General features: G+C 44.1%; 1 protein-coding gene across 7 annotated transcripts in view; it reads right to left on the bottom strand.

Annotated features, from left to right (window-relative positions):
* The window catches only part of dlg3 (discs, large homolog 3 (Drosophila)), a 693738-nt gene that overhangs the window by 210264 nt on the left and 456426 nt on the right, over window positions 1-27048 (bottom strand). For all 7 annotated transcript variants that reach the window (XM_078547000.1, XM_078546998.1, XM_078547010.1 and 4 more), the window contains 4 exons: window positions 23965-24015; window positions 14841-14965; window positions 10852-11021; window positions 2488-2624 (listed from right to left, as the gene is read on the bottom strand). In XM_078547000.1, the coding sequence (XP_078403126.1) occupies window positions 2488-2624; window positions 10852-11021; window positions 14841-14965; window positions 23965-24015 (483 nt within the window). The remainder of the gene's footprint in view (window positions 1-2487; window positions 2625-10851; window positions 11022-14840; window positions 14966-23964; window positions 24016-27048) is intronic.

The raw sequence follows: 27048 nt of genomic DNA, 5'->3' as shown, positions 1-27048 counted from the left end.
CTACTCTTTCCCTAATTATTCTCTTGCACTTTATATATTAAAAAACCCCTTTGGGTTTTCCTTTATTCTACCCACCAATGCTTTCTCATGCACTCTCTTAGCTTTCCTAATTTCCTTTCTAAGTTCCCTCCTGCACTCTTTACACTCCTCTAGGGACTTTGCCGTATTGAGCCCTCAATATCTGCCATAAACTTCTCTTTTTTTCTTAATCCTAACCTTTATGTCCCTTAACATCCAGGGTTCTCTGGACTTGGTCCCCGCCTTTGTCTTTATGGGAACATATTTGCCCTGTACTCTCGCTATTTCCTCCTTGAATGCCTCCCATTTCTCTGACACAGTTTTATCTGCAAGTAGCTGCTCCCAGTCCACTTGGGCCAAATCATATCTCAACTTAGTAAAATTAGCCTTTCCCCAGTTTAGAATTTTTATTCCTGGCCCAACCTTGTCCTTTTCCATAACTATCCTAAATCTAACTGAGTTATGGTCACTATCCCCAAAATACTCCCCTACTGATACGCCTACCACCTGCCTGGGCTCATTCCCGAATATTAGGTCCAGAACTTCCCCCTCCCTTGTTGGGCTTTCTTTTCCTGCTGGCTAAAAAAGTTCTCCTGGATGCAACTTAAGAATTTTGCTCCCTCCCTACCTTGCACACTAAAATGATCCCAGTTAATATTTGGGTAGTTAAAATCCCCTACTATTATTGCCTTAATATTCTTACACTTCTCTGAAATTTGATTAGATACTTGATTCTCTATCTCTCCCTGACTGTTTGGGGGCCTATAGTATACACCCAATGGCATGTTTGCCCCTTTTGTGTTTTTTACTTCTACCCATATGGCCTTATTTGATGATTCTTCCAAGATATCATCTCTTCTCACTGCTATAATTGATTCCTTGATCAATATTGCGACCCCCCCCCCCCGACTCTTCTATTCCCCTCTCTATCTCGACTGAATGCCCTATAACCAGGAATGTTCAGCTGCCAATCCTGCCCTTCTTTTAGCTATGTCATAGATCATAGCTATGATATCATGCTCCCACGTGCTTATCTGTGCCCTCAGCTCATCTGTCTTATCCCTCAGGTTCCTTGCATTAAAATATATTCCATTTAGCCTTGCTAAACTCACTTCTTTCTTATCTAGCCTATGTTTCTTCTGCCTTCCAGGTTCACTTATTAGCATTTTAACTTCTAATTCCATCTCAGCTTCTCTCCCCTCTGAATTGCTTTTCAGGATCCCATCCCCTGCCAATTTAGTTTAAATCTGTCCCAACAGCATTAGCAAACCTCTCCATGAGGATGTTGGTCCTGCTCCTGTTCACGTGTAACCCGTCCAACAGGTCCCACCTCCCCCAGAAATGGTCCCAATGCCCCAGGAATCTAAAGCCCTCCCTCCTGCACCATCTCTCCAGCCTCGCATTCATCTTCTCTATCCTTCTGTTACTATACTAACTATTGTGTGGCACTGGGAGTAATCTGGAGATTACGACGTTTGAAGTCATGCTTTTCAATTTCCTATCTAACTCCCTAAAGTCTGCTTGCAGGACCTCATTTCTCTTTCTTCCTATGTCATTGGTCCCAACATGGACCATGACCTCTGGCTGTTCACCCTGCCCCTTCAGAATGCCCTGCAGCCAATCCGTGACATCCTTGACCCTGGCACCCGGGAGGCAACATACCATCCTGGAGTCATGTCTATGGTCGTAGAAGCGCCTGTCTACTCCCTTCACTAATGAATCCCCTACCACTATTGCCCTTCAACACTTCTTCTTCCCTGCCTGAGCAGCTGGACCTTCCACAGTGCCATGACCTTGGGTCTGGTTGGCCTCCACAGGGGAACCGTCACTCTCACCATTTTCCAAGGCCAAAAACGGTTTGCAAGTGAGACGCACTCGGGGGATTCCCTCGTTATACCTGCCTGGTCCCCTTCTTCTGTCTGGCAGTCACCCATTCCCTCTCTGCTTGCACTTCGTTAAGCTGCGGGGTGACCACTTCCTGAAACGTGCTATCCACGAACCTCTCAGCCTCGTGAATGCACTGTAGTGCCCCCATCTGCTGCTCAAGCTCCAAAATTAGGAGCTCAATTTGCTCCATTCAGAGGCACCTCCTGCACACATGGTCATCCAGACTGCCAAGAGGACCTAGAATTTCCCACATAGCGCAGGATGTGCAAATCACAGCACTGAGCTCCCCAGACATATTTTAACTAAATAGAATATGGACCTTTGCTTTTATTTAACCCTTACTCCTACTTGAGTATAGTCTAGATGCTAGATCCTCTAGATAAACTAGATCCTCCAGGTGCTGCTAACTGCCAGTCCCAGGGTCCTCCTCTTGCACTCTCCTCTAGGTGCTGCTGACTGCCTGGCTCAGGATCCTCCTCTCACACTCTCACAATTCACTATAAAAATATATTTTAGCTTCACTTTCAAAAACAGTAAGGTGACTAAACATATTGATGTGTATAAATATAAAACAGTGCTTACAGCAAGCAGTCGATCCCCTGTCTGGAGTCTACCATCTTTCTGGGCAGCGCCGCCTTCAATGATTTTGGTAATATAGATACTGTTATCTCCAGGAATGTGCTGATTCCCAATTCCTCCAGCAATACTGAACCCTAGACCTAAGAGACAGAGTATGAAAAACAATGTTATTTCTTTGTGATACTGCAATGCTAAAGCAAGACTCTGGCTGTGATGGACATGAGGTGCCTATTTATAAGGGCTTTAACCATTAAAGAACACATAAGACTTTTGGATTTGATTGGCAATTGAAAGAAACAAGACTGCCATGCCATGGAATACCTTAATATTACAGTTCATAAATGCTTACTCAGCGCTGTTACAAACAATGATCTTGGGAGCCACACACACTATAACAGCGACTGCTTGAGAGTTCACATTAAATAATCTATTTTGTCACAATGATCAACAAGCCCTACTGTGCCCCTGCCATTTTTGGCCGCAAACTTTGTATAATTGGGTGGCTAAGGCCATTGGAGGGTTTGTTGGCCAAAAAGAAATTTGCACTCACCTTGCCTCTTCAAACATCCAATAATTCAAAAAGGTCCAAACTTACCTGGAAGCTTTGTATTTTTTTCTATGAAACAACAGCTACTAAAGGTGGAAAGTTGAATATTCCAACACTTTAAGAGTGATTTCAAATTGTAGTGCCTCAATACTTTGTAATTTGTACAGTTTCAAGTAACAAATACTTTAAGCACTTCAGAATCTGGAAGGGCAGAAGAAGACTTAACTGGACAATGAAGATACTTAACTATTGAACATAGCATTGAGGACATGACTAGAGATATCTGTGGAAAGCCATTGCCAGAGATGGAGGGGGAGATTTTTGACTTGGCAGGGCGATGGGCATGGCAAGTGTGCCATCTGCCTGATGTCACCAGCAGAAAGTCTAACTAATTTTTGTGATAAGCCCCTAAGTAATAAAATTGGTGAGCAGTCAGAGTTGCGTGAATGTGGACAGGGTGCTCCTGAATCAGAATGGATGAAATGTGGTAAAATTGACAGCTCCTCCTTGAAGATGAGCCAGAGAAACACCTCGCAGCGGGTCAGATGATAGTTTGGTGACTGCAGAGGGATCAGTGGTGGACAGGACAATTCATGCTTCTCCTGGTCCCACTAAAATCACAACTTAAAACTTACCATGAATGTTTTCAGAAGGGTCTCAAGCAGTCCCCTTAAGGTGGCACTAGAGTGTTCAGTTCCAGAGTACATGCAGCGCATGCTTAATAGAATGGAAGACCAAAGTTGCATCGGGGTCCTAAATACAACAGCAGATATCCCAATTTAAATATATCAATGAGGCCCCTACCTGCTTTAGGCAGGAGTAGTGATAGTCTAAGCGGAGACCCACTTGAAAACTGCATCAGCTGGGCCTCCAATAGCAAGTCAAATGCAAGTTCTTTTTGAAAAATATGCATCTTGTTACTTCCCTGTTCACTCTGAAAAACAGAGTGAGATAAAAATCACCTCTAATGAGTGCGAAGTCCATTCTCTTTAGAGGTCCAGTTTTTTTCCTTATTTGTGGCAATGGGATTCCTAAACTATCTATTACAACCTCCCCTAGGCCTCATCATTACATGGGTTATGTTTCTAACTCCCTGCTTCTTGTAAAGGTTTTACCCCCTTTTATCTTTTCCCCATTAGAATCGTTGAATCTGGAAGCTCCAAAGTCATGGATGAGGGTTTCTGCAGCAGATGGGCTGAGGCAGGGGTGGAAGCAAACAAAGTTACAAGATAAAAAAATAGGCAGTTCATATCATGGAGAGGATTATGGGGTTGTGAATTTGGCTTAGGGTCGGATAAGATGCCAGGTTGCAAACAACCAGATTCAGCCTAGGACAGTGGCTAGGCAGAGGGATAGAATCAATGGCAAGGAAATAGAGTTTGTCGCTATCTGGAAGAATTGTGGCTATCTGGAAGAATTGTGACTGATCTAAGACTAGATGTTGGTCTAGCAGTCTGACAACACAGAGATAGTGGAAAGGTCGAGAGAGATTGTGGAAAGGCAGAACTGAGTATAGCCAGCATACATGTAGCTGATCCCATGTCTGCAGATGATATCGTCAAGGGGCAAAATTTAGATGAGAAAGGTGGTAGCCAAGGATATAGCTTTGGGGATTCTGCAGGTAACATTGTTGGGCTTGAAGAGAAGCCATTGCTGGAGGTACTATAGCTATGATAAGATGGATAAGAATGGAACCAACTGATGGTTGTCCCACTGAGCTGGACAACGAAGGAGGTTTCTGTGGTCAACCATGTTAAACACTGCGGAGAGGCTGAGGAGAATAAGGAGGGATAATGCATCACAGTCACAGTGACAAAAGATGTCATTTGAGACTTTGGTTAGGGCTGTTTTGGTGTTGTGGCAGGGCAGAAACCTGTTTGGAGAGATTCAAACAAGAAGTTTCTGGAAAGATGGGAAAAAATTTGAAGGTGACATGTTCAAGAACTTTGGAGAGCAAACAGAGATTTGAGATGAGGTAGTAGTGTTTGCAAGGACAAATGGGTCAAGAATATTTTTTTGTGGAAGGGCCGATACAGCAGTCTTGAAATGGAAGGGTACAGTACCTGTGGATGGGGAGGTAGTACAGATGTGTAGTCAGTAGTGTAGTGGTAATGGAATTAATGGAGGAGGTGGATTTCAAGCATGAAGTGAGCTCAGAGAGGGCATAGGGGCAAATGAAGGAGGAACTGGACAGAACGGTGTATTCAAGGTTAAACTGGTGAAAGCCTGGGGAAGGTTTTGGTGAAAAGTGTATTGAAAGCAGTCTCAATCATAGTGGCAATGAAGTCCACAATGGGGATGGTCACTCAGTCCACTTGATCCTACCCTTTCATAACACTTTTATATTTTATTACAGTATGCAGTTATGTCATAAATAAATGCTATATCCCAGCTTCAACCATTCTACCTGGCATTCTGTTTCTGTTAATCACCCTTGTTTTTAAGGTTGAAGAGCCATAGCATATCAAATTGCTCATCTCTGCTCATCTACCACAAGAAATCAACCTTATTTCTCTCTTCTACATCATTGCCTCTCGGGTCCCCTTATGTCACAGCCATCCGAACAGTACACAGTATTCCAGGTGCAGCCTGACCAGACAACTGCAGAGCTGGGGATTTCAACTCAACTAATTTGACAATTAAAAAATATATATTTTTGCTTAATGCTGTTTAAGCATGGGAAGAGATAAGCCAACTAACACTCCTAGGTCTCTTTCAATTTTCTCTTTGCAGGATTTATTTCATTTATTGATTACACACACTTTTTATTGCTACTTTTAATATATGGAACCTTGTACTTTTCCATAATGAACTTCATTTACCACCGAACGTCCCACAAGCACATACTGTCAAGTCCTCTTGTCAGAAACTGTGTTTTTTGCTTGGTGCCTTCAAATCTGACTTCTTTGTATGAAGACTATAATTGCAGGGTCATTTAGGTGGAAACAGAAGGAAGTTCACTGATTGCTAGTACTGAACATTCCAGCCCCTACCCCACATAGTATTTTCAGCATACCCTGCCGGGAACATCACTGAAATATGTTCAAGGAGTGAGTGTACAATATTGTGCAAGCACAAGCAACACCTGCTATTGGTTCCCATTTTGTTCACCTAGGGATTTAATTCGGTACTTTACTAACACAGCAACTAGCTGAAGATGGCAGCAAAAATGAAAGTGCTTCTCATGATGTCTGGTTGAACACAAGGCATACTGTATGGTACCTGACAATGGCAGGCTCCATAGCATAACAAAATTGCATCATTAGAAATAGCATTATAGAGAGGTTTAAATGACTGTTTAGTTCAGTTAACGTGTGCCGGCTAACATATTTATTCTTGCCATTTCATAGGACAGCATGCTCACCATGTTCCACTAAACAGGGATAATAGGTGTATTTTGTAACGCTCAAAAACTTAAAGCAACACTTAGTTAATTGTTGATTATTGCACCAACAGCTACCTCCAGATTTGTATTTTGCATCTGCTGTTTTGTTTCTTTTTTTTTCTTAGCACCCCCTATTTATTTTTGTCATGATACTGCATGATCTTATACTGGGTCAATTGGCCAGTTTTGTAAACTTTTATTCCTACTTCAGCCATAATTTAATCTCACACTTTTGTAGATTATCCATCTGAAATTGATTACTAAGATTTGGTTATGGCCATGAACTATTTCCAAAGTCAAATTGCAAGTTATTGTGCAAAATAATGACAGATTTTAAGCCAGCATCTCCACCTAGCGGGGATAGAGTGGATTGTAGGGGTTAAAGGACAGAATTTTCCCAGCCAGCTAGAGGTAGGCTCCAGTGTGTGCAAGGCAGGAAAGTCAGGTCAGGATCCGAATGTCATCCCGCCCTCTTCCGGATTTCCCCAGGGCAGGTTCCGAGTTCTGGCGGGAAAGCAATGAGCAGAGTAAGAAGGCAATTAAGAGCCTTTTTTAAAATGAATTCCTTCTTTCCCAACAGTGCAAGGCTTCCACGCTTTGTCTGCACCTCACCAGCATCACTGAGGTGATTACACAGTGAGAAGAGCTTATTCAGTGAAACGAGCTTCTTCAGCGAAACTGACGAGCCGGGAAGGATTTGATTATTACACTGAAGAGCTCCAGCTATGATTGCTGTTCAAAGCACTTCTTCACTCGGACAGTGCTATCACTCCTTGACAGGTGATGGTCAACCTCTTGCAAGGTCTTCACCTGTCTAGCAATTCATTCACCTTCAGCTGCACTTCCCTGTTACCAGATTTCACCACAGCATGGGAGCACCTTATGCAGCTCCGCCTTCTACCTCTGTTCAAGGACTAGGGCAGAAACCACATCACCACTGACAGCTCCAGCAGGAGCTATATCATCAACAGTATCAGCTGCCCTCTCCTCAGCCATATGCCCCTTCACAGGACAGATGGGATAGACACCGTGACTCAACTGGAAGGAGCCGAGGCCCTCAGCACACGGTCCACAGGCAGAGGATCAGTCCTCTGGATATGTCTGAGCACCAATGCCTCAGGAGGCTTAGCTGTCATGGCAGGTCACTGCTGACATCTACAAACTCCTGAAACAAAACCTCCTTCCCAGTGGACTCGGTGGGCACGCATTGCTAATGGCTGACAAGGTGCCCGTCAGTGTATGGCTACCCCTCCCATCCCTCAGGTCTCTGCCTCTAGCCAAGTTGTGTGCTCTCTTCTCTTGCAAGAAGAGAATACAGAGAGGTGTGAGTTTTTGGCAAGGCTTGTGTAGAGAGTAAGGAAGTCCACCACTTATAGGGGGTCATTGTGAGTCATGGATGTGAGGGCAATAGGCTGAGGCAAAGTGAGTGTTAGCTGTTTGAATGGGAGTGAGAGATGCTGACAGAGAGAAATGTGTGGAGCTGCAAGCTGGGTTGATTTGAGGAGTGTTGTGCAGGAGAATGCGGGAAAATCAGTGTAGGGCTTGGTACCTGAAAGTGTCATGCCACTTACCTATCATACCTTCCTGAGGTCCTGGATCTTCTTGGTGCATTGTCTCCAGTTTGAAAGGAGTAACATTTGCTGCTGACCTCCTTTGCATCCATGCCTGCTTAATTAGAAAGGTTGTTCTCATCCTTCCATCCTTGGGGTTCATTGCATCCACTCAGATCCCACAGCAGGGCCTCCAGAACAGAGTAAAAGACTTGGAGAACAGCCTTCCCATGTCTCCTCTCTATTCATGTGATTGCAGCAGCCTCAAAAGTCCAAATGCTGGTGAGCCCTTATACCCCATGTCAAATAGCTCTGAAGTTGTACACAGCTCCCTTCTTTAAGTCTGCAACAGGGGACATCAGCTGATTAAGGTGATGACCAAAGCTCTAATTGCCAGGGACGAACAATACATCACATTGCCTGCTAACCTCAGCAGTCAAGAGGGAAGAGTTTGTGATTGGTCCTGGAAACTAGAAATCCATTTGACGGAATGGACGTTTCATCTCATCCATCCTCCCTATTGATCGGGGAGTCTGGGGGTGGGATGCTAATGCCATTCTGGGAAAGAGCATAAGCAAAGACAATCCATTAGGAAATCAGGTTCCTGCCCAGAAAATGATTCCTACTGTTCCAGCAGAGACTAAGTGGAGAAGATTCTGCTCAAAGTTGCAGCTATCACTAGTCCATACACTTGCTGCATCATTCCCTCACCACCAACATTTTAACTGATCTGCTTCAGGCTGCAGGTTTGGTACCCACCCAGGCAGGTGGGGTCCTAACTAACAGATCAAAAATCATGCTCCAATAATATCATACTCACCCCCCAGTGCATTTTAATTTGAATTTGCATATCCTCCACCCATTCTTGTACCTGCCAGCTAAACCTAGCTGGTTTGGTGTCAGATCCCTTGAAGCAGTATAAAAGCGTTTTCAGCTGCAGCTCACTAGGTCACAGCACCTTTTGCTGCCTGGATTGTTGGGAGTATTTCTAACTTCCAGATCACAACTTCTATACTTTTGCTGCCCAACAATGCCTAGGTTAGGACTCTCCACTTATTATGGGATCAATTCTTCTGAACATAGCTAAACTTGGATGAGAAATATCAGCTTCAGCAACAGCCATAGCAATCACGTATTCCACTCAGAATAGGTTGGGGTTGGGGGCTGTGGTCGGGGGGTGGTTTGGGGGTTGGGGGCTGTGGTGGGGGAGGGGGGCGGGGTTAGGCTGGACAGAGGAGGCCATGCCTATACACTGACTCCACAGGCCAAGATTCATCTTGCTGGATCTCACTGAGAAACAGTGCTGGAGGAGGCTGTGTTTCTCCAGGCAGGCTGTTGCAAACCTCTGCAGACCTCCTGCAACAGGACAGACTACCTGAAAGATAGGAGGGCATGCCATGCCAGTGGCCCTCCAAATCCCCACAGTTCTGAATTTGTACATCACTATCTCCTTTAAGACTGTAACAGGGGACATCAACTGTATTAAGGAGGTGACCAATGCTCTAATTATCAGGACTGAGCAACACATCACATTTCCCACCAACCTCAGCAGTCAAGAAGGGAGACTTTGGTGTTGGCTTTCTTCAATCGCACTGTCCTTTGGTCACCATTAGGAATGTGAGCTGGCAATGTTCATTACCAGAAAAGTTGGATTTAGTTCGGCTTTCACACCGGCACAGATGGATTGGCCACTTCGCTGACTTCATAGCAGTTGAATTTCTCGGCCTCTGAATCTGGGAAAGCCCAGACACTGTGTATTACTTAGACATGGAATACTAGGATATGGTGTATTACTGAGACTGAGAATACTCAGATATTGCATATTACTGAGACTGGGAATGCTCAGAAACTGTGCACTGGATTTTCATGTGCTGTTTTGGAATGGAGCGGAGGTGGGTGACCAAAAAAATTGGCACCAACGTAATTCCTTCTGAGCTTCCTTCTGAATTCAGGAAATTTTCACGGGCTGCTGAGAGCTGAGTAAAGCTGAACAACTCCAACCTGTCAGGAACAGGGTTGGCAGCATGGAAAAAGCTCTACCTGATTGAAAAAAGTGGAAGTTTTGAAGAAAAACTATTCCACAGTAATGAGATTTTAATAACATTAACATTTCCCTACTCTTTTCCAGGTTCCAGCCCTCTATCTACTCTGGCCAATTTGAAGATTCAGGTGCTTTCATTTTTTAAAATCATGCACAGAGGGCAGCAACAGCAATGGCTGTCGAGTTGGGCCAGAATGTGGCCCACTCCCCACTGGTGTCTTATCGCAAATTCCACCGCCCCCTACCTCTCCCCAGCCATTTAATTGGCCACCAATTCTGATGCCTCACCAATTCACACATCATCTCTGTCAAAATCAGAAGCTTTGTCTGCTTCCCATTGGAGACAGATTTGAGATCTGGAAACAAACCCCACTCCCAAATCTTGCCTCCTCAGCAAAACTCCAGCCCTCAGTATTACTGAGATTGGAAATGCTCAGGCACTGTGCATTACTGAGATTGGGAAAGTCTCAGTGCTGTTATTGAGGCTGAGAATGTTTATGTTACTAAAAGCTCAGAAAGCTCAGCTGCTGTTTGCATAATTGAGGCAAGGAATGCAGAGATACTGTTTGTGTTGTGTATCCAGAAGTAATTGTTCATATTCATATTTTGGAAAGAAACACTTACTTTAATGTCGTTGCTTTGACTTTGGAAGAAGAGAAACCAACAGAGCTTTTCAAGAGCTATTACTACATCTGCCCACGGAAATGAGGTTAAAATAACAAAGAAACCAAGAGTTGACTCTGGGAATGGATGGGTAGTTAGTTCTAACTTTCTCTTGTTTCCTTGTCTGTGTGCCAATACCACTGATCAAATCAGCACCACGAATCAGACATTAAAAAGTTACCTTTGGGTCCTTTTAAAAGATTCACTTCTAATATAGCCTCTGTAGCTGGCTGTCTTCTACGAACTAATAGTCGAACAACAGGTCCTGCCTCCTTCAGCGCCTCCACCGCTTTACTATGAACGACTTCTGAAACATCCACATCATTGACTCGCAGCACACAGTCATTGACCCTGAAAACACCAACAGCAATCAAGGATGAGGTTCCCAGGAGTAGACAGAATGAACATTTCCTACAAAGTGGACATGCTTCACCCATTCCTAAAAATAATTTGATTCTTAAATTATTCACCAGTATTGAAAATGTTACAGGGTGCAAATGGTGATACAAAAGGTGAGGCTGAGATGGTTAAAATTAAAATGCACAGAGAATCAAGGTCCATCAAGATGCAACAAAAATGGTACACGAAGAAGCAGCAGTTATGGGGCAGAACTTAATTACCTCTCCCCCCCACCCCCCACCCAGAGTGGGCTTGGAATCAGGGGGCATTGAATCAGGAGGAAAGGTGAGCGATGGAGTACCTGTCAACTTCCCGGCTGCCCCCCTGCAATTGTGTCGGAGCGAAGAAGGTCAATGACGACTTTCCCGCCAAGAGGTTAATTGAGGCCACCTAAGGGCACCATTAGTATTCTACTGTTGTTGGAGCAGGGGTCTGGTGAGGGGAAGAACCATACACCACGTGAAGAGGCCGCCCAGTAAAAGCTGGCAGCCTCCCTGTGGGCTCAGGGGGCGCAGTGCCCTCTTGATTGAGCACTCAGTGGCCCATAGAGAGCCCCCGGCCAGCAAGGACCGCCCCAGCTTAAAGAGCCCGCCTGCCCTCCACAAACCACTACCCACCCCCTCACCCAATGCCAGGTCCTGTCTGACTGGCCCAGGTGAGCCTGACCCACTCTTCTGAGTTTCAGGGCCTCCACCACGGGAACTGCTCCAGGGCCAGCTGGCAGTGGCTACTACTCCTGATAGCACTGTTGGGACTGAAGAGCTACCTGCTCTTTGACTGGCTGGCAGAGCTTGGAGGCAGGATCTTCACCTTTAAAAGCACGGAAGCCCTGAAGGCAGGCAATTGACTGCCTAGTTGAAACTTAATCCTATTGGGGCTTTTTAAAATGGCCACGGCGGGGCTGTCATTGGCTTTCCAGCAGATGGACGGGGCCACTGCCACAGCCATTGAATTCAGCCCATGGCATGCATGGATTTGGTCTTCTCAGAGGCTGTGGTATGTTGTAGATCCATAGCTTGTATTTCACGTTGTTCATGACATGAATATAGGAATGGGGTAAAATATCCAACTGTGAACTCCCACATGCAGCCACGCAGTTCAGCAGTACATATTGGGAAATCATATGTGCACCGGGAACCATACTGGGAAGGAATTTATGAACTATGCTTGTACCATTTCCCCACAAGATTAGGAATGCACAATCGGTTAATTCACCATACAGGAACAGAAGGTAATTTGGTTTATCAAGCCTGTTCCTCCATTTCGTTAGCAATGATTGCTCTATCGTTCTAATTCCAACTTCCTGCTTTATCTTTAAAGGAGAAATTCAGCAATTTCAGAGAATTGGGGATATGGTGTGGTAATCCTATCTTTAACTGCAATTCCATTTTGTAAGTTTCAACACTGGCTGTTTACGTTAATGAATAAATCTTCATATCCCTTAATATCCTTACTTCTGTTTTTTACATATCTCAATTGACTTTATATCGACAACCTTCTGAGGCACATTCTCACAGCCTCATGTGTAGGTAAATTTTTCTTGGACTCACTTTTAACCAGCTAGCTTAAATTCCATGATTAGGTCTCCTTGCTCTTGATCCCCTAACTAAAGAGAAGAATCTGTCTGTATCTAGCTTGACAGTTCTTGGGATTTCTTTAAGCAACTTGATCAGACCATCCTTTAACCTTCTGAACTCCAGGAAATTTAACTTAAGATTACCCAGTCTCTCATCAGAGCTAACCCCCTCATCTCAGGCATTTTTTTTCTAAGGTCAAAATATTTTCTTAAAATGTGCACCTAAAATTAAACACAATATTCCAAATGAGGTAGCATTTTGTTTATTTTATAATCTTGTGATGCTGTTGAAAAGAAAAACCAAGGCTAGTATATCCCACATGTGTGCTGAGTGATCTTTTGGCCTCAATGACATGTCTGGACAAACAGAATGGTAAAGAGAACTATCTGGTTGTGAACTGTTAGTGCAGCTATGCTGGGAATTTCACAAACGACCCGAACGACCAAATGGGTTCATATTCATAATGATCAAACTCAATTAAAACTATAGATAATCAAGTAAATTCAGCACGAGCTACCATTCCCAGGATGGAGGTAGATGTGAGTGTGTATTGTAGTATCCACCACAGAGGCCAGTGCATTCAATTCATTACATTGGTTTTTCATGCTGGATTTCAATAATCAGAAAATTAAGAATACTGTGAATCTGGCATTCTGCCTTCTATGCGCTCTTCTTTAATCCACTGTCCTGTTTAACGAGATCCTGCAATGAATATTATCTGAAAGTCTACAATTTTACTTGAGAGTCTTCTTTTCGGCAATAGATGCTAAGATATACATGTGTAGCTGTATCTAATATCCCCTTCCCCTCCAGTGAGAGAAGGCAAGAAGAAATACAAATCATAGAGGTGGTGAAAAGGAAAAGACAAATACAGAAAAAGATAAAAGAATCTTTGAGATAATATGTTTATGCTCTTGACTGTCTCTTGCAACCCAGGTGATAGCTGCTGCTTTTTACTATCTTTATGCTTCTGATGCAAATTAATGCTACAGGTACATGCTTTTGTCTGCAGATATTCAACATTGTCAGCTTTGCATGAAGAGATGTAAGAAAATCACACCCCACAATAACCTGGGCCCATATAATAATGTGTTCCGTAACCTGAGGCTCTATAACATGCTTCTGCAGATTCTATTGTAGAATGGTGCCTCCACATCGCTGCTGTGCAAAATCAATCCTGCTACTGGCCTGAAGGGCTAAAGAGCTTCGTGTACTCATCTCAGGGTCAGATGGCTAGGAGTAAGAGGTTTACACTCTTTTAAGAGATCACTGTATTCTTGTTTTATCTAGCATGTGATAGGTTGCACAGATTAAAAATCTTCCACTGTGATCTCAAAAAGGAAAAACAATTAATCAAATTTTAAGATGTTAGAAACAAGAGCTCCAGCATCTTGGCAAAACAAATAAATGTATAGAATTTCTGAGGCCCTTGGATCTAAACCTTGCCATATTTATAAGCAATGCCACACATGTAGTAGATGGCACAGATTTGCTTTCCAGAGTGCAATTTTGAGGTTATTACTTTGGTGTGTGTTCAAAGGTATCTATCAAATTTTGCAACATGTAAATGGGATGAAAAGGAATACTAATGGTTCATGCAATACAACAAGGGGGCAGAGTCAGATTGCTCACAATACAAAGCTAAGGCAAGTATCCAGTAGTAATGGGATATCAAGGACAGCATGACTCACTTCAAAAATTCAAATTGGGAATAGTATTCTGCTCATATGTTCAAAATTGATCAACAAAGAGTAATTATCTGACAAACAAGAAGCCCCTGTGCAGCATGATCTCTACTTAGTTGTAGAGCATATGGAGGGAGGGAGAACTCATGTGGAGTAAAGATGAAGCAATTCCAATGTAGGCATTGTCAAAAATGACCAAGAAGGATGTTCTCCAACATGATTAATGCAGGAATGAACAACTTTGTGTTCTGACAGATTGAGCGATTTGATTGCCCCACCACTTCAGCTGGGTCATCAACAGCACACCAGTGAACATCATGACTAAGCCCTGCCAAATTCAGCATCCAGCTCCAACCACCACTAACAGCCAACCTGCTTGAGAGCACGAAGGGTGTAGGGGCTATTCACCATTAGTGAGCGCACCTCTCAATGTAGGAACACACGTAACTTCTTACTGTACAATAGCTCTTATTGAACAATGTTTTTTCTGCAAGTTACTAGTTAGTTACCCAAGTCGTCCATCCATCGCGGCGGCCCCACCAGGGATAATTTTGGTAATAAAAATCCCAGGATCATCTGGAACATGAGGATTGTCGATTCCTCCAGCAATGCTAAACCCCAGGCCTGAATTACCCTGTAAGGACAGAATTCATCAATTGTTGATTCAACCAAAACTCCATAAATTGATTATCTTGCAACATACCAAATCATTCAGTTAAAATTAAATCAGGTCCTGGTACTCTGGACAACAGGTTTCAATGATTGCCAGCGCACTGAGGCCCAGGGCTTGCTCTATATGTAATAAGGCCCAGCCCTCAACTATTGCAAATTAACAGAGGCCTATGCCTTATGACTCAAAAGGTAAGGCACAGACCTCGTTATAATTTTGCTGAAACCTCAGCCTTCCTTTAGATACATTGGGCCAGAACTTCTGTGGAGTGGAAATCACTATCAGATTGCCATTCCATTCCTTTTTACTTATCCAGGTCAGGATCTGCACATTTCTCGCCCGATCTTCTGTTCCGGGCCTGCTGAGAAATGTGCAGTGCCACAGCTCTGGACTCCTTCCAGTGCAGGGCAGTAGCGTGTGGGAGAATGAAGTCACGCCTACTTTTTACAGCACTAGCTGTCATAAACCAGGTAAATTTAAAGGTCCCAGCCACTTTGAGAAGCAAGGGAGAAGGTAAGTGTATAAGGTAAGTGGGTGAGGGTTGTTGATAGGTTGGGTGGTTGTAGGGGTGGGTTGGGTGGTCAGGGGGGTGGTCAGGTGGAGTTGGGTGGCTGAGGGGGCAGGTGGTCAAGGGGGTCAGGTGGTCTGAGGGGTGGGTGGTCTAGATGGTAGCCAGGGGGTAGGGGTGGTTGGGGGATTGGTTGGGGGGGGGTGAAGAGAAGTCGTGGGGTGGGGTGGTCAAGGGGTGGGGGTTAGTGGAGGGTGGGGTTGGAGGGTAGTTTTGTTGTTTGGGGTGGCAGTTGAGGGTAGTCGGGGGGTCAGGAGGGCAGTCAGGGTGAGAGGGGTTGGGGTGAGGTGAGTAGTCAGGGGTCGGGGGGGAAATCGGGGGTGGAGTTTGGGGGTGGTCAGGAGGGTAGTAGTTGTCAGGGATGGGGCAGTCGGGGCTGGGAGTTGGTAGGTAGTCGGGTGGTCAGGGGGGTAGTCGGGGAGGGGTCGGGAGGGTAGTCGGAGGGTGGGGGTAGTCTGGGGGCTGGGGGTAGTCAATGTGGTGGGTGTAGTGGGTGATAGTTGGGGGTGGGGTGAGTAGTCAGGGGTAGTGGGGGGTCAAGGGGTGTGTCAGGTGGTCATAGTAGAGTGGAGATGTGGTCGGGAGGGTAGTCGGGGGGCTCAGTGAGAGATTGGGGGGTCAGTACCATGGTTACCTGAGTTAGAAGTGGCTTTAATCCTTCTAACTTTTCCTGGGTAACTATCCTGCTAAGAGAATCGGAACCATCCGAAGTCTCTGATTTAAATTGGAGTGTCAGATGGTTCCAGGTGTAGGATAATTGCCCAATGGAAGATTAAGCTTTCCGGGCAATTCCTGTGCAATCCTTGCGTGGGGGTCCTCCGGGGGGATCGCCCAACGCATCTTCTGGGGTACCTCTGGAGTATAATGCCCGGGAATGGATGTTCTGGGCCATTAAGGCCCAGACCTTGATCTGTTAACCCCAATCCCCCGATTATTGCTGATTCATTCGAAAACCCACACTCAGACCTTCATTCATCTAGAAGCACCTGTATTCACATAGACATAGACACATAGACTCCTGCACTCAGCCAGAAACACACTCAGACACACAAGCTCACAGAAGCCCAGTTAGATACAAACAATTTCTCTGATGGCATAGTTCTTAATGCTTAATGCTGTAATTTTGAATTATATATAAATGGGACCATGGAACATGATTTAATTGAAATCAACTCTGGATAAGGTCAGCTGATATATAAAAACAAATTGTTCTAATTTGGCCAAACGGTCTTCAATGGTTAGAAACATAAATGAGACCATTTTGGCACCTTGCACTGAGCTAAAAAATTATAATTCTGTAATCTTATTATTATGCTACTCCCAAACTCTTGTCTGCCCTGTCATTGATCTCTGTAGCAGTCAGTAATCGGGGTGCCTGAGAAAGTATCTGCTGAGCACTAGCCTGTTGATATACTAATTGAAGCTTTTACACAAAGCAACAGCACTGACATCAAAGAATTGCGGGTTAAGGCGAAACCAATACAAACTGCAACTTTTGTGCCAGTGACCACATTGAAACCAGTCACATAGCTTATGTATGAGGTGCCTTTGAGAAGCAAAATTTTGACTCATGGATTGCCAGATAGCTGGTTCAAGAACATTGTCATGTACAATGCAGCAGCAGTACTTCATTGTAATGAAACATCCTCATCTCATTTTTTTCATATCATACATGCAGCCTCAAAGGTTGTTCACTCATTTTTTGTAAAAATATGTTCTTGTTCTCCCATAGATGCAGACCTTGCTGGTTTGTAGAGTACCTCCGCAATATTGTGAGGGAGTCTGTGTCTTTAAATTTAATTTGTATTTTTTGAGGCAGACCCTAACTAAAGCAGAAACTGAACTGGAAAGGGAACAGAAAGGGAAACAGAACGGGCTGGATTTTCACTGAGTCAGGATCACTCAGGAGCCCTTTAAAAATGGGGGGCTGGGTCCCGATTCCGGGATTCCTGACCACATTCCCAGGGTTTCTGATTTTCAGGAGTGCCTTTAAGTCTGGTCTGGTTTAAGCTGTGAGCCAGCACCCTGCACTCCTGACCTGGCTGGCTCCATTGTGGGGATAGGCATGTCCTGGTCCTCTGCAATTTTCATGGGGTCGGCCCAGCTTTTCAAAGAGTCATGGTTCACGGCCACTCAGAAGTGTCGTGAACCACAGTCTGCATGAGGGAACCTTTTGAAGGATGAGTTCAAAAGGTCCTCCTCATGCTGCTATGCCAAGGTATGCACCCATTCACTCCTATGGCTCCTCATGCCCCTCATGCCAAGGTATGGCACTTGCATGCCCGTTCACCCACAATACACTGTATAGAAGCAATGAACCTTATGGTGAAAGTAGGATGTGTAAAAAAAAAGCTTTAAAAAAAGTTAATTGACAGTTAAGAAACTTTCTGGTTTCTTAAAAAAACTCATTCTTACTACAGCCCAATAAAAGTGTCAATCATTCAGATCCTTTAAACTATCAATAGCTGAAACTGCAAATACTTAAAACCTCTTCATCTTGAGTAAATAAACATTGTAAAATTGACAGCATAGATCACAGAGACAGAGTTGTCAATCAAGCTATGTTTTCCCTGGAGCTCAGGCGTTTCAACAGGCTAATGGATTTCTGGGCTCTCAGCCAAGCCTCATTATGTATTCTTGGCTGAGAGGCTTAACATTCCACATGTTTGATAAGCATCACTCAGGTGTATTCTTCATACTGTTTCAAGGTTCCTTGCTCCCCTAACCATAATGATAACCATGAAATCAGAAGAAGTTTCAATCTTCCCTTAATAGATATTTGTACCATTGGAATGTTTGCAGTAAGAACAAACTCCATATCTGACTTCTAATAATTACAGGCTTTTTCTCAATTTATTGCCTTTATCCTGTTTTAAGATTGTAGCACTCAGGACACAGAACATTCCATATTGAGTGAATTGCCCAGATTTTCCTTATTATCTTCCACTCCTTTAACCCTTATGTTCCCACAAAGATCAAGCTATCAAATTCAACAGTGGGCAATTTGGCTTAATTTATCATGCCTTATGCATGTTCTCACAGCATACCAGGCATAACAGTTAGTCATGGTATGCAGCCAAAAGTTTATCAGTTACATCATTTCAGTCAATTCAATTCATATTACAGTGCCTCAAATCTGGGATACTTACTGGCCTCAAATCTGTCCAGCCTGTCTCCAGTAGCCCTGTGGCATGCCAGTTGGCAGGGCTCTGGGGACGGGAACCAAAGGTCCGGTTATCTACAGACACTCCTGCACTGAGGTGGCTAGAAAATAGAGCCAAAAGAAAATGAGACCTCGCCCGCCTCATTAAAATACCAACACTGGACATGCATTCTGTGGGAAGGCCCCAGGAAATCCTGGAAGGAAATGCTGGGGTGTTGATGTAATAGGTCCCAGTAGCTTTTTTGTCCAATATATGCCTGGAGAACACCTATACATACATTTGAAAGAAGTATGATGGGGAATTTGAGGTGTGCCAGGACTGAGGAATGGAATGTGGTGTCAGGTCCAGCTGGTTTGTTTTAGGAAAGATACTCATTCCCAAGATCTCTATACTCCTTTCCTAATCACATATGAAATAGAACCTCTATCTCTATATAATCCCCAATCCTTAACAGATTTTGAATCCATATACTTTTGAAGGTATAAACTGATCTGGAATTTACTACATATTCTCGGAGGTTTTCCATATAGCCAGCCTTATCTATTTTGAATCTTGCTTGAGGCATGTTAATTTTCTAAGTGTGTCTTCAAGTTCTGTGTCCATATGTTGAGGCTAAATTGCCTGCTTCACTCTACCTATCTATACTTTTCATTACTTTTAAAATCTGTATCATGCAAGTGGCTCCACTATTTAAGAAGGGTTGTAGAGATAAGCCAGGGAACGACAGACCAGTGAGTCTCACATCAGCGGTAGGGAAACTATTGGAGAAAATTCTGAAGGAGAGAATCTATCTCCACTTAGAGAGGCAAGGTTTGATCAGGGATAGTCAGCATGGCTTTATCAGAGGGAGTCATGCCTAACAAATTTGATTGAAGTTTTTGAGGAGGTGACCAGGTGTGTAGATGAGGGTGGTGCAGTTGATGTAGTTTATATGGATTTCAGCAAAGCCTTTGACAAGGTCCCACATGGGAGACTTATAAAGAAGGCAAATGCACATGGGATACAGGGTAATTTGATAAGGTGGATTCAAAATTGGCTTAGTTGTAGGAGACAGAGGGTGATGATGGAAGGCTGCTTTAGTGACTAGAAGCCCATGTCCAGTGGCATACCACAAGGATCTGTGCTGGGTCCCCTATTATTCGTCATTTATATAAACGACATAGATGACTATGTGGGGGGTAGGATTAGTAAGTTTGCGGATGACACAAAGATTGGCCGGGTGGTTAATAATGAGGTTGAGTGTCTTGGGCTACAGGAAGATATAGACGGGATGGTCAAATAGGCAGATAAGTAGCAGATGGAATTTAACCCTGAAAAGTGTGAGGTGATACACTTTGGAAGGAGTAATTTGACAAGGAAGTATTCAATGAATGGCATGACACTAGGAAGTTCTGAGGAACAAAAGGACCTTGGCGTATATGTCCATAGCTCTCTGAAGGCGGAGGAGCATGTTAGTGGGGTGGTGAAAAAGGCATTTGGGACACTTACCTTTATCAATCAAGGCATAGATTACAAAAGTAGGGAGGTCATGTTGGAGTTGTACAGAACCTTGGCGAGGCCACAGCTGGAGTACTATGTGCAGTTCTGGTCGCCACATTATAGGAAGGATGTGATTGCACTGGAGGGGGTGCAGAGGAGATTCACCAGGCTGTTGCCTGGGATGAAACATTTAAGTTATGAAGAGAGGTTGGATAGACTTGGGTTGTTTTCGTTGGAGCAGAGAAGACTGAGGGGTGACCTGATTGAGGTGTACAAGATTATGAGGGGCATGGACAGGGTGGATAGGGAGCAGCTGTTCGCCTTAGTTGAAGGATCAGTCACGAGGGGACACAAGTTCAAGTTGAGGGGCAGGAGGTTTAGGGGGGATGTGAGGAAAAACTTTTTTACCCAGAGGGTGGTGACAGTCTGGAATGCGCTGCCTGGGAGGGCGGTGGAGGCGAGTTGCCTCACATCCTTTAAAAAGTACATGAATGAGCACTTGGCACGTCATAACATTGAAGGCTATGGACCAAGTTCTGGTAAATGGGATTAGGTAGGTAGGTCAAGTGGTTCTCACGTGTCAGTGCAGACTCGATGGGCTGAAGGGCCTCTTCTGCACTGTGTGATTCTGTGATTCTGAAGTGGGAAACCATGATATAAACGTGAAAGTTGCAGTGTTTGAATAAGGCAATACAATGTCTTATTTAACTTATTGTGCATGAATCTTACATACTACATGTTTAATTTAGGAATGATGTATTTGCTTACTCCTGAATGCTCTAAAATTTGTAAAAGGAAGGTATGCTTCCAAAACTATGGGCAGAATCTTCTCAGCTTAGTCCCTGGTGCAATGACGGGACAATTTTTGAGTTTGGAATCTGACTCCAGGCCCGACAGTTGCTCTTTACCAAAGCAAACCAATTAAAAGCCCGCCTCCAGGCTTCCTGAAAAATTAGGGAGGGAGGGCAGGATGATGTGTCCATCTGGCAAAGGAAAAATTTCTAATTATAAGGATCACAATATGTTTCAGAAAAAACTCACCAGCACTTGGATTTTTCAGGCTTCAGAAACCACAGGAATGGTAAGCAGACCTGGGTCATTCTTGCCTAGAGATCTTGCTGACGGACCTGAGGGGCTGCAGTGAGGTAACCTATCCCAAGGATAGGAGGGAAGAGGATAACCTCTCCAATATGCAGATGAGCATGTAAATGGCCAAAGAAGTCAGCAGCAGAAGTGTGGTCACATTAACCTAGAGAGAGTGCACCAAAAGGATCCAGGACCTCAGGAGGGTATGGAAAATGGGTGGAATAGCAATTTCAGATGCCAAGCCCCATACTCTAACTTGCACAGCATTCTCCAGCACAGCATTCCTCAGGACAACACACCTTACAGTTGCATTCACACCCTCTCTGCAGGCACCTCACACCCCTTCTGAAGAGTCAACACTCACACTCACCCTCACCCTCAGCTTATTGGCCTCTTGCACCCAAGCTTCACAGTCTCCCCTCCATAAATGGTATCTTTTTTGTAATTCCTCTCCTTATAGCTGTAGAAGAGACCATACTACTTGGTGACAGACAATGACCCAGACAGAGTTTCCCCTCCAGTGACAGGCACCTTGACGAGCATTGACAATGTGTGCCAACCAGGTGCATTGGAAAGGTAGTCTTGTTCCAGGAGGCTGCAGATGTCAGCGGCAACCTGACATGACAGCCTGAGCTTGCTGAGGCACTGGTGCTCAGACATATTGAGAGAGCTGATTCTCTGCCTATAGGCCTGTGTTGGAGGCCCTCCTTCCACCCCATCTGCCCTGTAGAGTGACATATGGCTGAAGAGAAGGCAACTGCTGCCGGTGATGGTGTTGCTCCTGCTGAAGCAGTTGGTGGTGGTGTAGTCTCTGTTCTTGACCTTCATCAGAGGTGGAAGGTGAAGCTGCATAAGCTGCTCTCGACTAGACCTTGGTGAAGGCTGGCAGCAGGGAAGTGCAGCTGAAAGTGAGTGAAGTGCTAGACAGGTGAAGTGCCTTCCAAGAAGTTAGCAATCACCTGTCAAGCAGTAAAAACACACCTGAGAGAAGAAATACTTTGCATAGCAGGCTCTCAATGGCCATGGCTGGAGCTCTTCAGTTTCACTGATCAAAGCCTTCCCAGCTTGTCAGCTTTACTAAAATGCTCTTCCTGCTGTGCACTTGCTACAATGACACAGGCAAGTTGCTGACAAGTTGGGAATCAGGTTTCAAGGCTGGGAAATCCAGGATTCAGGGCTAAGGAACCACATAATTGGCTTCAGAGCAACCTCAACAAGCTCTTAATTACTTATCCGACAAAACCAAGGGAGTTTCTGCTTAGCTTCAATGCTGAACTGGGGAAAGCTGGATGAAGGTGAGATCACAATAGGATCCTGACCCAGCATCACTTTCCAGGACTTTCCCACCCCAAACCCACCTCCAAAGGCCTGGGAAAATTCTGCCCCATGATGGGAAAGGTACTGTGGGTAAAATTTAATATTGAGTTGTGAAGAAAATAACTATCGTAAGTATACTGGGAGTCACGCTAAGAAGGACCATACAGAAATACAACAATAAATTTGCTGACGTCTCTGCCTTTCCAATCTGTAGCATTTGTAATTGTGAGCATCCAAAATGTGAGCCCTTTCAGAGATGAAACCTTCCCCCCGGTCTTGGAAATTATTCCATTAATCTCTCCAGGTGAGTGATTCCAGATGTAAATGCTTTTAGGCAATTTTAAAAGATGCAGTGCGAATCCATCTGCAGGGTGTGTTTCAGTTTTCATTGACAAGACTGTAAATTTGCAGCATATACCCAGAGGTGAGGACACTCTTTGAATACTAAACACCAGTGGGAGGAGTCCAGATTTCAGTTACGCTTGGTGCTAACGTCTGACCTTTAAAAATGGAACAATAGATCTTGTCTCCACTGGACTATCATTACTTTCCTTTGGGAGCACGGTAAAGGGAGACTAAAGGGTTTGCTTCCCTTTTCAAAATCAATAGGTCGGCAAGTGAATTCACGTAGTTACATTGATTAAATCTGAGGGCCAGTAATATGCTCCTATGTATCAATAGAGGCACACATTAATGGTCACTATATCCTAAAAATCACATGCTTTCATTTACTGGAGAACCAATAATGAACAAGGCTGACCTAGAGCCAAAAGAGTTGGCTTTGGATCATGTATCTGGGCAGAGCTCTGCACCAGACAGTATCACCTGTCATAAATCCCATTAATTATAAAAATATTATTGCTCTGGGATGATTCTCTAATACAGGAATATACATTATTCAAATGATAAGTAAATAGGCTACTGAAACTAGGGGGTTGCTTTCAATTTGGAGCGGGGTTTCGGGTGAAGCACATATGCTAGGCTGATTATCATAGTATTTTAACCCCTTAGCCTCATTTAAATGTTGTTGGTCTATTTGCATCCAGAATGGACATGAAGAGGTTCCAGAGTGACTGCTGGTAGGCCAAGAATGAGCAGTCAGCTTCCAGGTAAGCAGTGGGACTGGTGCTTTATCTGCCTGCAAAACCCTGCAGGTTAAAACCAGAAGTGATTGGGCTCTGATTAGGTAACTAAGCTGCTTATTTTTAACTGCCTACCAGCCTGGTTTCTGCCAGAATGATAGGGTTAAAAACAACCCCTATGAATTAAATACTACTATTAACAATCCAACTGGAAGAAATGCAATTACCATTACACATTAACATGGACAGACAAACTGCACTACTCACACGCTCCAGGATTATCTCTTCATATTTGTACATTCCATCACTTCCATTAGCCTAGGAAATAAATAAATATATAAATTTCATTATTTCAAACATCTGATGAGCCACCTTCCTGAACTGCTTACAGTTTTATGTATTCACTAACTTCATGTTCCTTAAAAAGAAGCAATACTTCTAATGTGAATTACCTGTTCAGTTCGAAACACGGTTAAAAAGCTATTGAGAACGAATCTTTCCTCAAAGGAGATACTTTCCAACCTGTCCAGCTGATAGAGATTTGGCAAATCAGAATTCACATACTGGACAGTGCTGAATCTTTCAGTTATAGTTGAACACTGAAAGTAAAATTCAAGAGAGGGAAATATGCCTGTCCACATGTGGCTGATCTCATAAAGATGAGGGATGCATTATTAAAATCTGTTTTTTTGAATTTTACTGAATTTCTGAGAAGGGTTGAGTTGCTACTCTGTTTTGAATAGAGGAATTAATTGGCATTCATTCATTCAACAAGCTGAAAGCATAGGGAAGAACTTCCTCTTCATTTCAGGACCATAATCTGGAAGAAAGACTGATTCCATAACTTAGTACTTATACAGTTACACTCATAGCAAACAAACATTTAAAATCTGTTTAGGTAGCACCTTGGTGAATGAGTGGGTAGAGTATGGTACTGAGTCACTGAGCTTTACAGGCCAGAAGGATCTCAGGCTTGAATACTGGTCTATGTTGAGTTAACTACCTCAATATTGCAGGGTTTCAGGAGATAAATATATTAGCCAAGGTGGGTATTCCTGATAGTTATGCTGCTAGAAAAGGTACATATATGGAAATTCAGGAAGGGTGGGGTTGGGTTCAGCTTTCAAAACCTCCCTGGTCAATAAATTAACTAATAGCCATTGCCTGGTGTTGTAGGATGGTCACTGGCTAGGATACTGCAGGCTGATCTCTGCAACCCACATCCCATCCCTCCACAGTTGACATTTAATGGCATTACCATTGCTGAATCTTCCACTATCACTGGGGGTTACCATTGATCAGAAACTGAACTGGACTAGCCACATAAATACTGTGGCTACAGGAGCAGGTCAGAGGCTAGGAATCCTGCAGCGGGTAACTCACCTCCTGACTCCCCAAAGCCTGTCCACCATCTATGAGGCACAAGTCAGGAGTGTGATGGAATACTCTCCACTTGCCTGGATGAGTGCAGCTCCAACAACACTCAAGAAGCTTGACACCATCCAGGACAAAGCAGCCTGCTTGACTGGCACCCCTTCCACAAACATTCACTCCCTCCACCACTGACGAACAGTGGCAGCAATGTGTACCATCTACAATATGCACTGTAGAAACTCACCAAGGCTCCTTATGCAGCATCTTCCAAACCCACAACCTCTACCATCTAGAAAATCAAGGGCAGCAGATACATGGGAACACCACCACCTGGAAGCTCCCCTCCAAGTCACTCACCATCCTGACTTGGAATTATATCGCTGTTCCTTCACTGTCACTGGGTCAAAATCCTGGAATTCCCTCCCTAATAGCACTGTAGGTGTACCACAGGGACTGCAGCAATTCAAGAAGGCAGCTCACTACCATCTTCTCAAGGGCCTAACCACCGATGCCCACATTCCATAAATGAATAAAAAAAATTTGTCTAATGAGGTGAAAACTCTAAAGATTCTACTTTCCAGTGAGATGAGTGAAATTAGAAACAAATTCCAATGATCTTTTTGAAGGGGGGATCTACATCTTTAAACTTTGGTATTATGCTTTCCGACTGAATAATTGGGATCTCCTAGATTTCCCATGACAAATGTTCATTCTATTAATGTGCAATGACAAAAGTAACCTCCATGGTCTGCTATATAGAGATGAGATGAAACAAGCAGTTCCCTACATCAAATCAACAATGTGTGGGAGATTAAATTTGATGCGGAGAAGTGTGAAGTGATATATTTTGGTAGAAAGAATGAGGAGAGGCAATATAAAATAAAGGATGCAATTCTAAAGGTGATGCAGGAACACAGAGACCGGTGCAGAAAATATTTATGGTTCCAAGAATGAGAGACATTAGTTACGTGAATAGACTGAAGAAGCTGTGCACAGCAGCATGAGCATGAGCTGAGCAAACAGAGTGCCCATAGTTCTCCCTAACATCGTCAGAAAAAGTGGCCAGTTGAATCACTGAGAAGTCAACCCCCTCACTTATGGGATGCAATTGAGAAGGGGAACATCACTGAGGAGTGGAAAATCTCTTGCCAATCTGATGCTGGAATAGGTGAAGGTGGGCAGGTTACTCTTGCATCATTCTCTCCTCATCCTGCAGGAAACGAGAGCTTACAACAGTCACAACATGTCTCATATGGGTGGGCGGTAAGGTTGACTTGCACAATCTGACACTGATGGAAATGGTGGCGCTGGACATGTGAGGGTGCTATTGTGGCAGGCTGTGGATGGGAGGTTGTGAAGAGCAGAGTTATTTGATTAGTCTATCTTCAGGTGAGCATGGAGGAGTTGAGCATCCCTGCACAGTCATTGTTGGCCTCCTTGATGGGGGGAGACTTCACAGAAACAGCACCATCACATTATACCTCTGCACCATCCACCAGCACAGTCTCACTCACCTCGGTTGAGTCAAGATTAGAGTGGGGAGAAAAGGGTGAGTTACAATCATCAATCAGCAGCAGGAGGAGAGTGAGGCAGAATCAGCTGTGAACAGTTCCCTTTAGAGAACAGAAGATAGACGCTGTAGTACTTCACTGGGCAAAGAAAATGGACCTCAGGTGTCACTGTTGGCCAGGGGCTGCAGCCGAACTGTTGACACATAGGCAAAAGCAACGTTTGACCTGAAGTAACCGGAGTCCAGTCACTGGCCTGAGCTGGCTGGAACCGGTTTGAAGTAGCTGAGTTTCATGAAGAACAAAGGGAATGTGATAAGACACAAGTCCTTATTTAGAAAAGGAGTAATGAGGTAATGCTATCTAAGTCCTTGGGACAGAGCCAATACGGAGATGCCACAAACTAGGCAAGCAAGCCTAAACCAACAGGAGAGAGACAGCACAGCTTGAAGAGATAAGATTCAGAATA

This window comes from Cetorhinus maximus, chromosome 8 (assembly GCF_964194155.1).
Source record: "Cetorhinus maximus chromosome 8, sCetMax3.hap1.1, whole genome shotgun sequence".
Classification (NCBI taxonomy): domain Eukaryota; kingdom Metazoa; phylum Chordata; class Chondrichthyes; order Lamniformes; family Cetorhinidae; genus Cetorhinus; species Cetorhinus maximus.
This window is presented reverse-complemented; position numbering and strand designations above follow the sequence as displayed.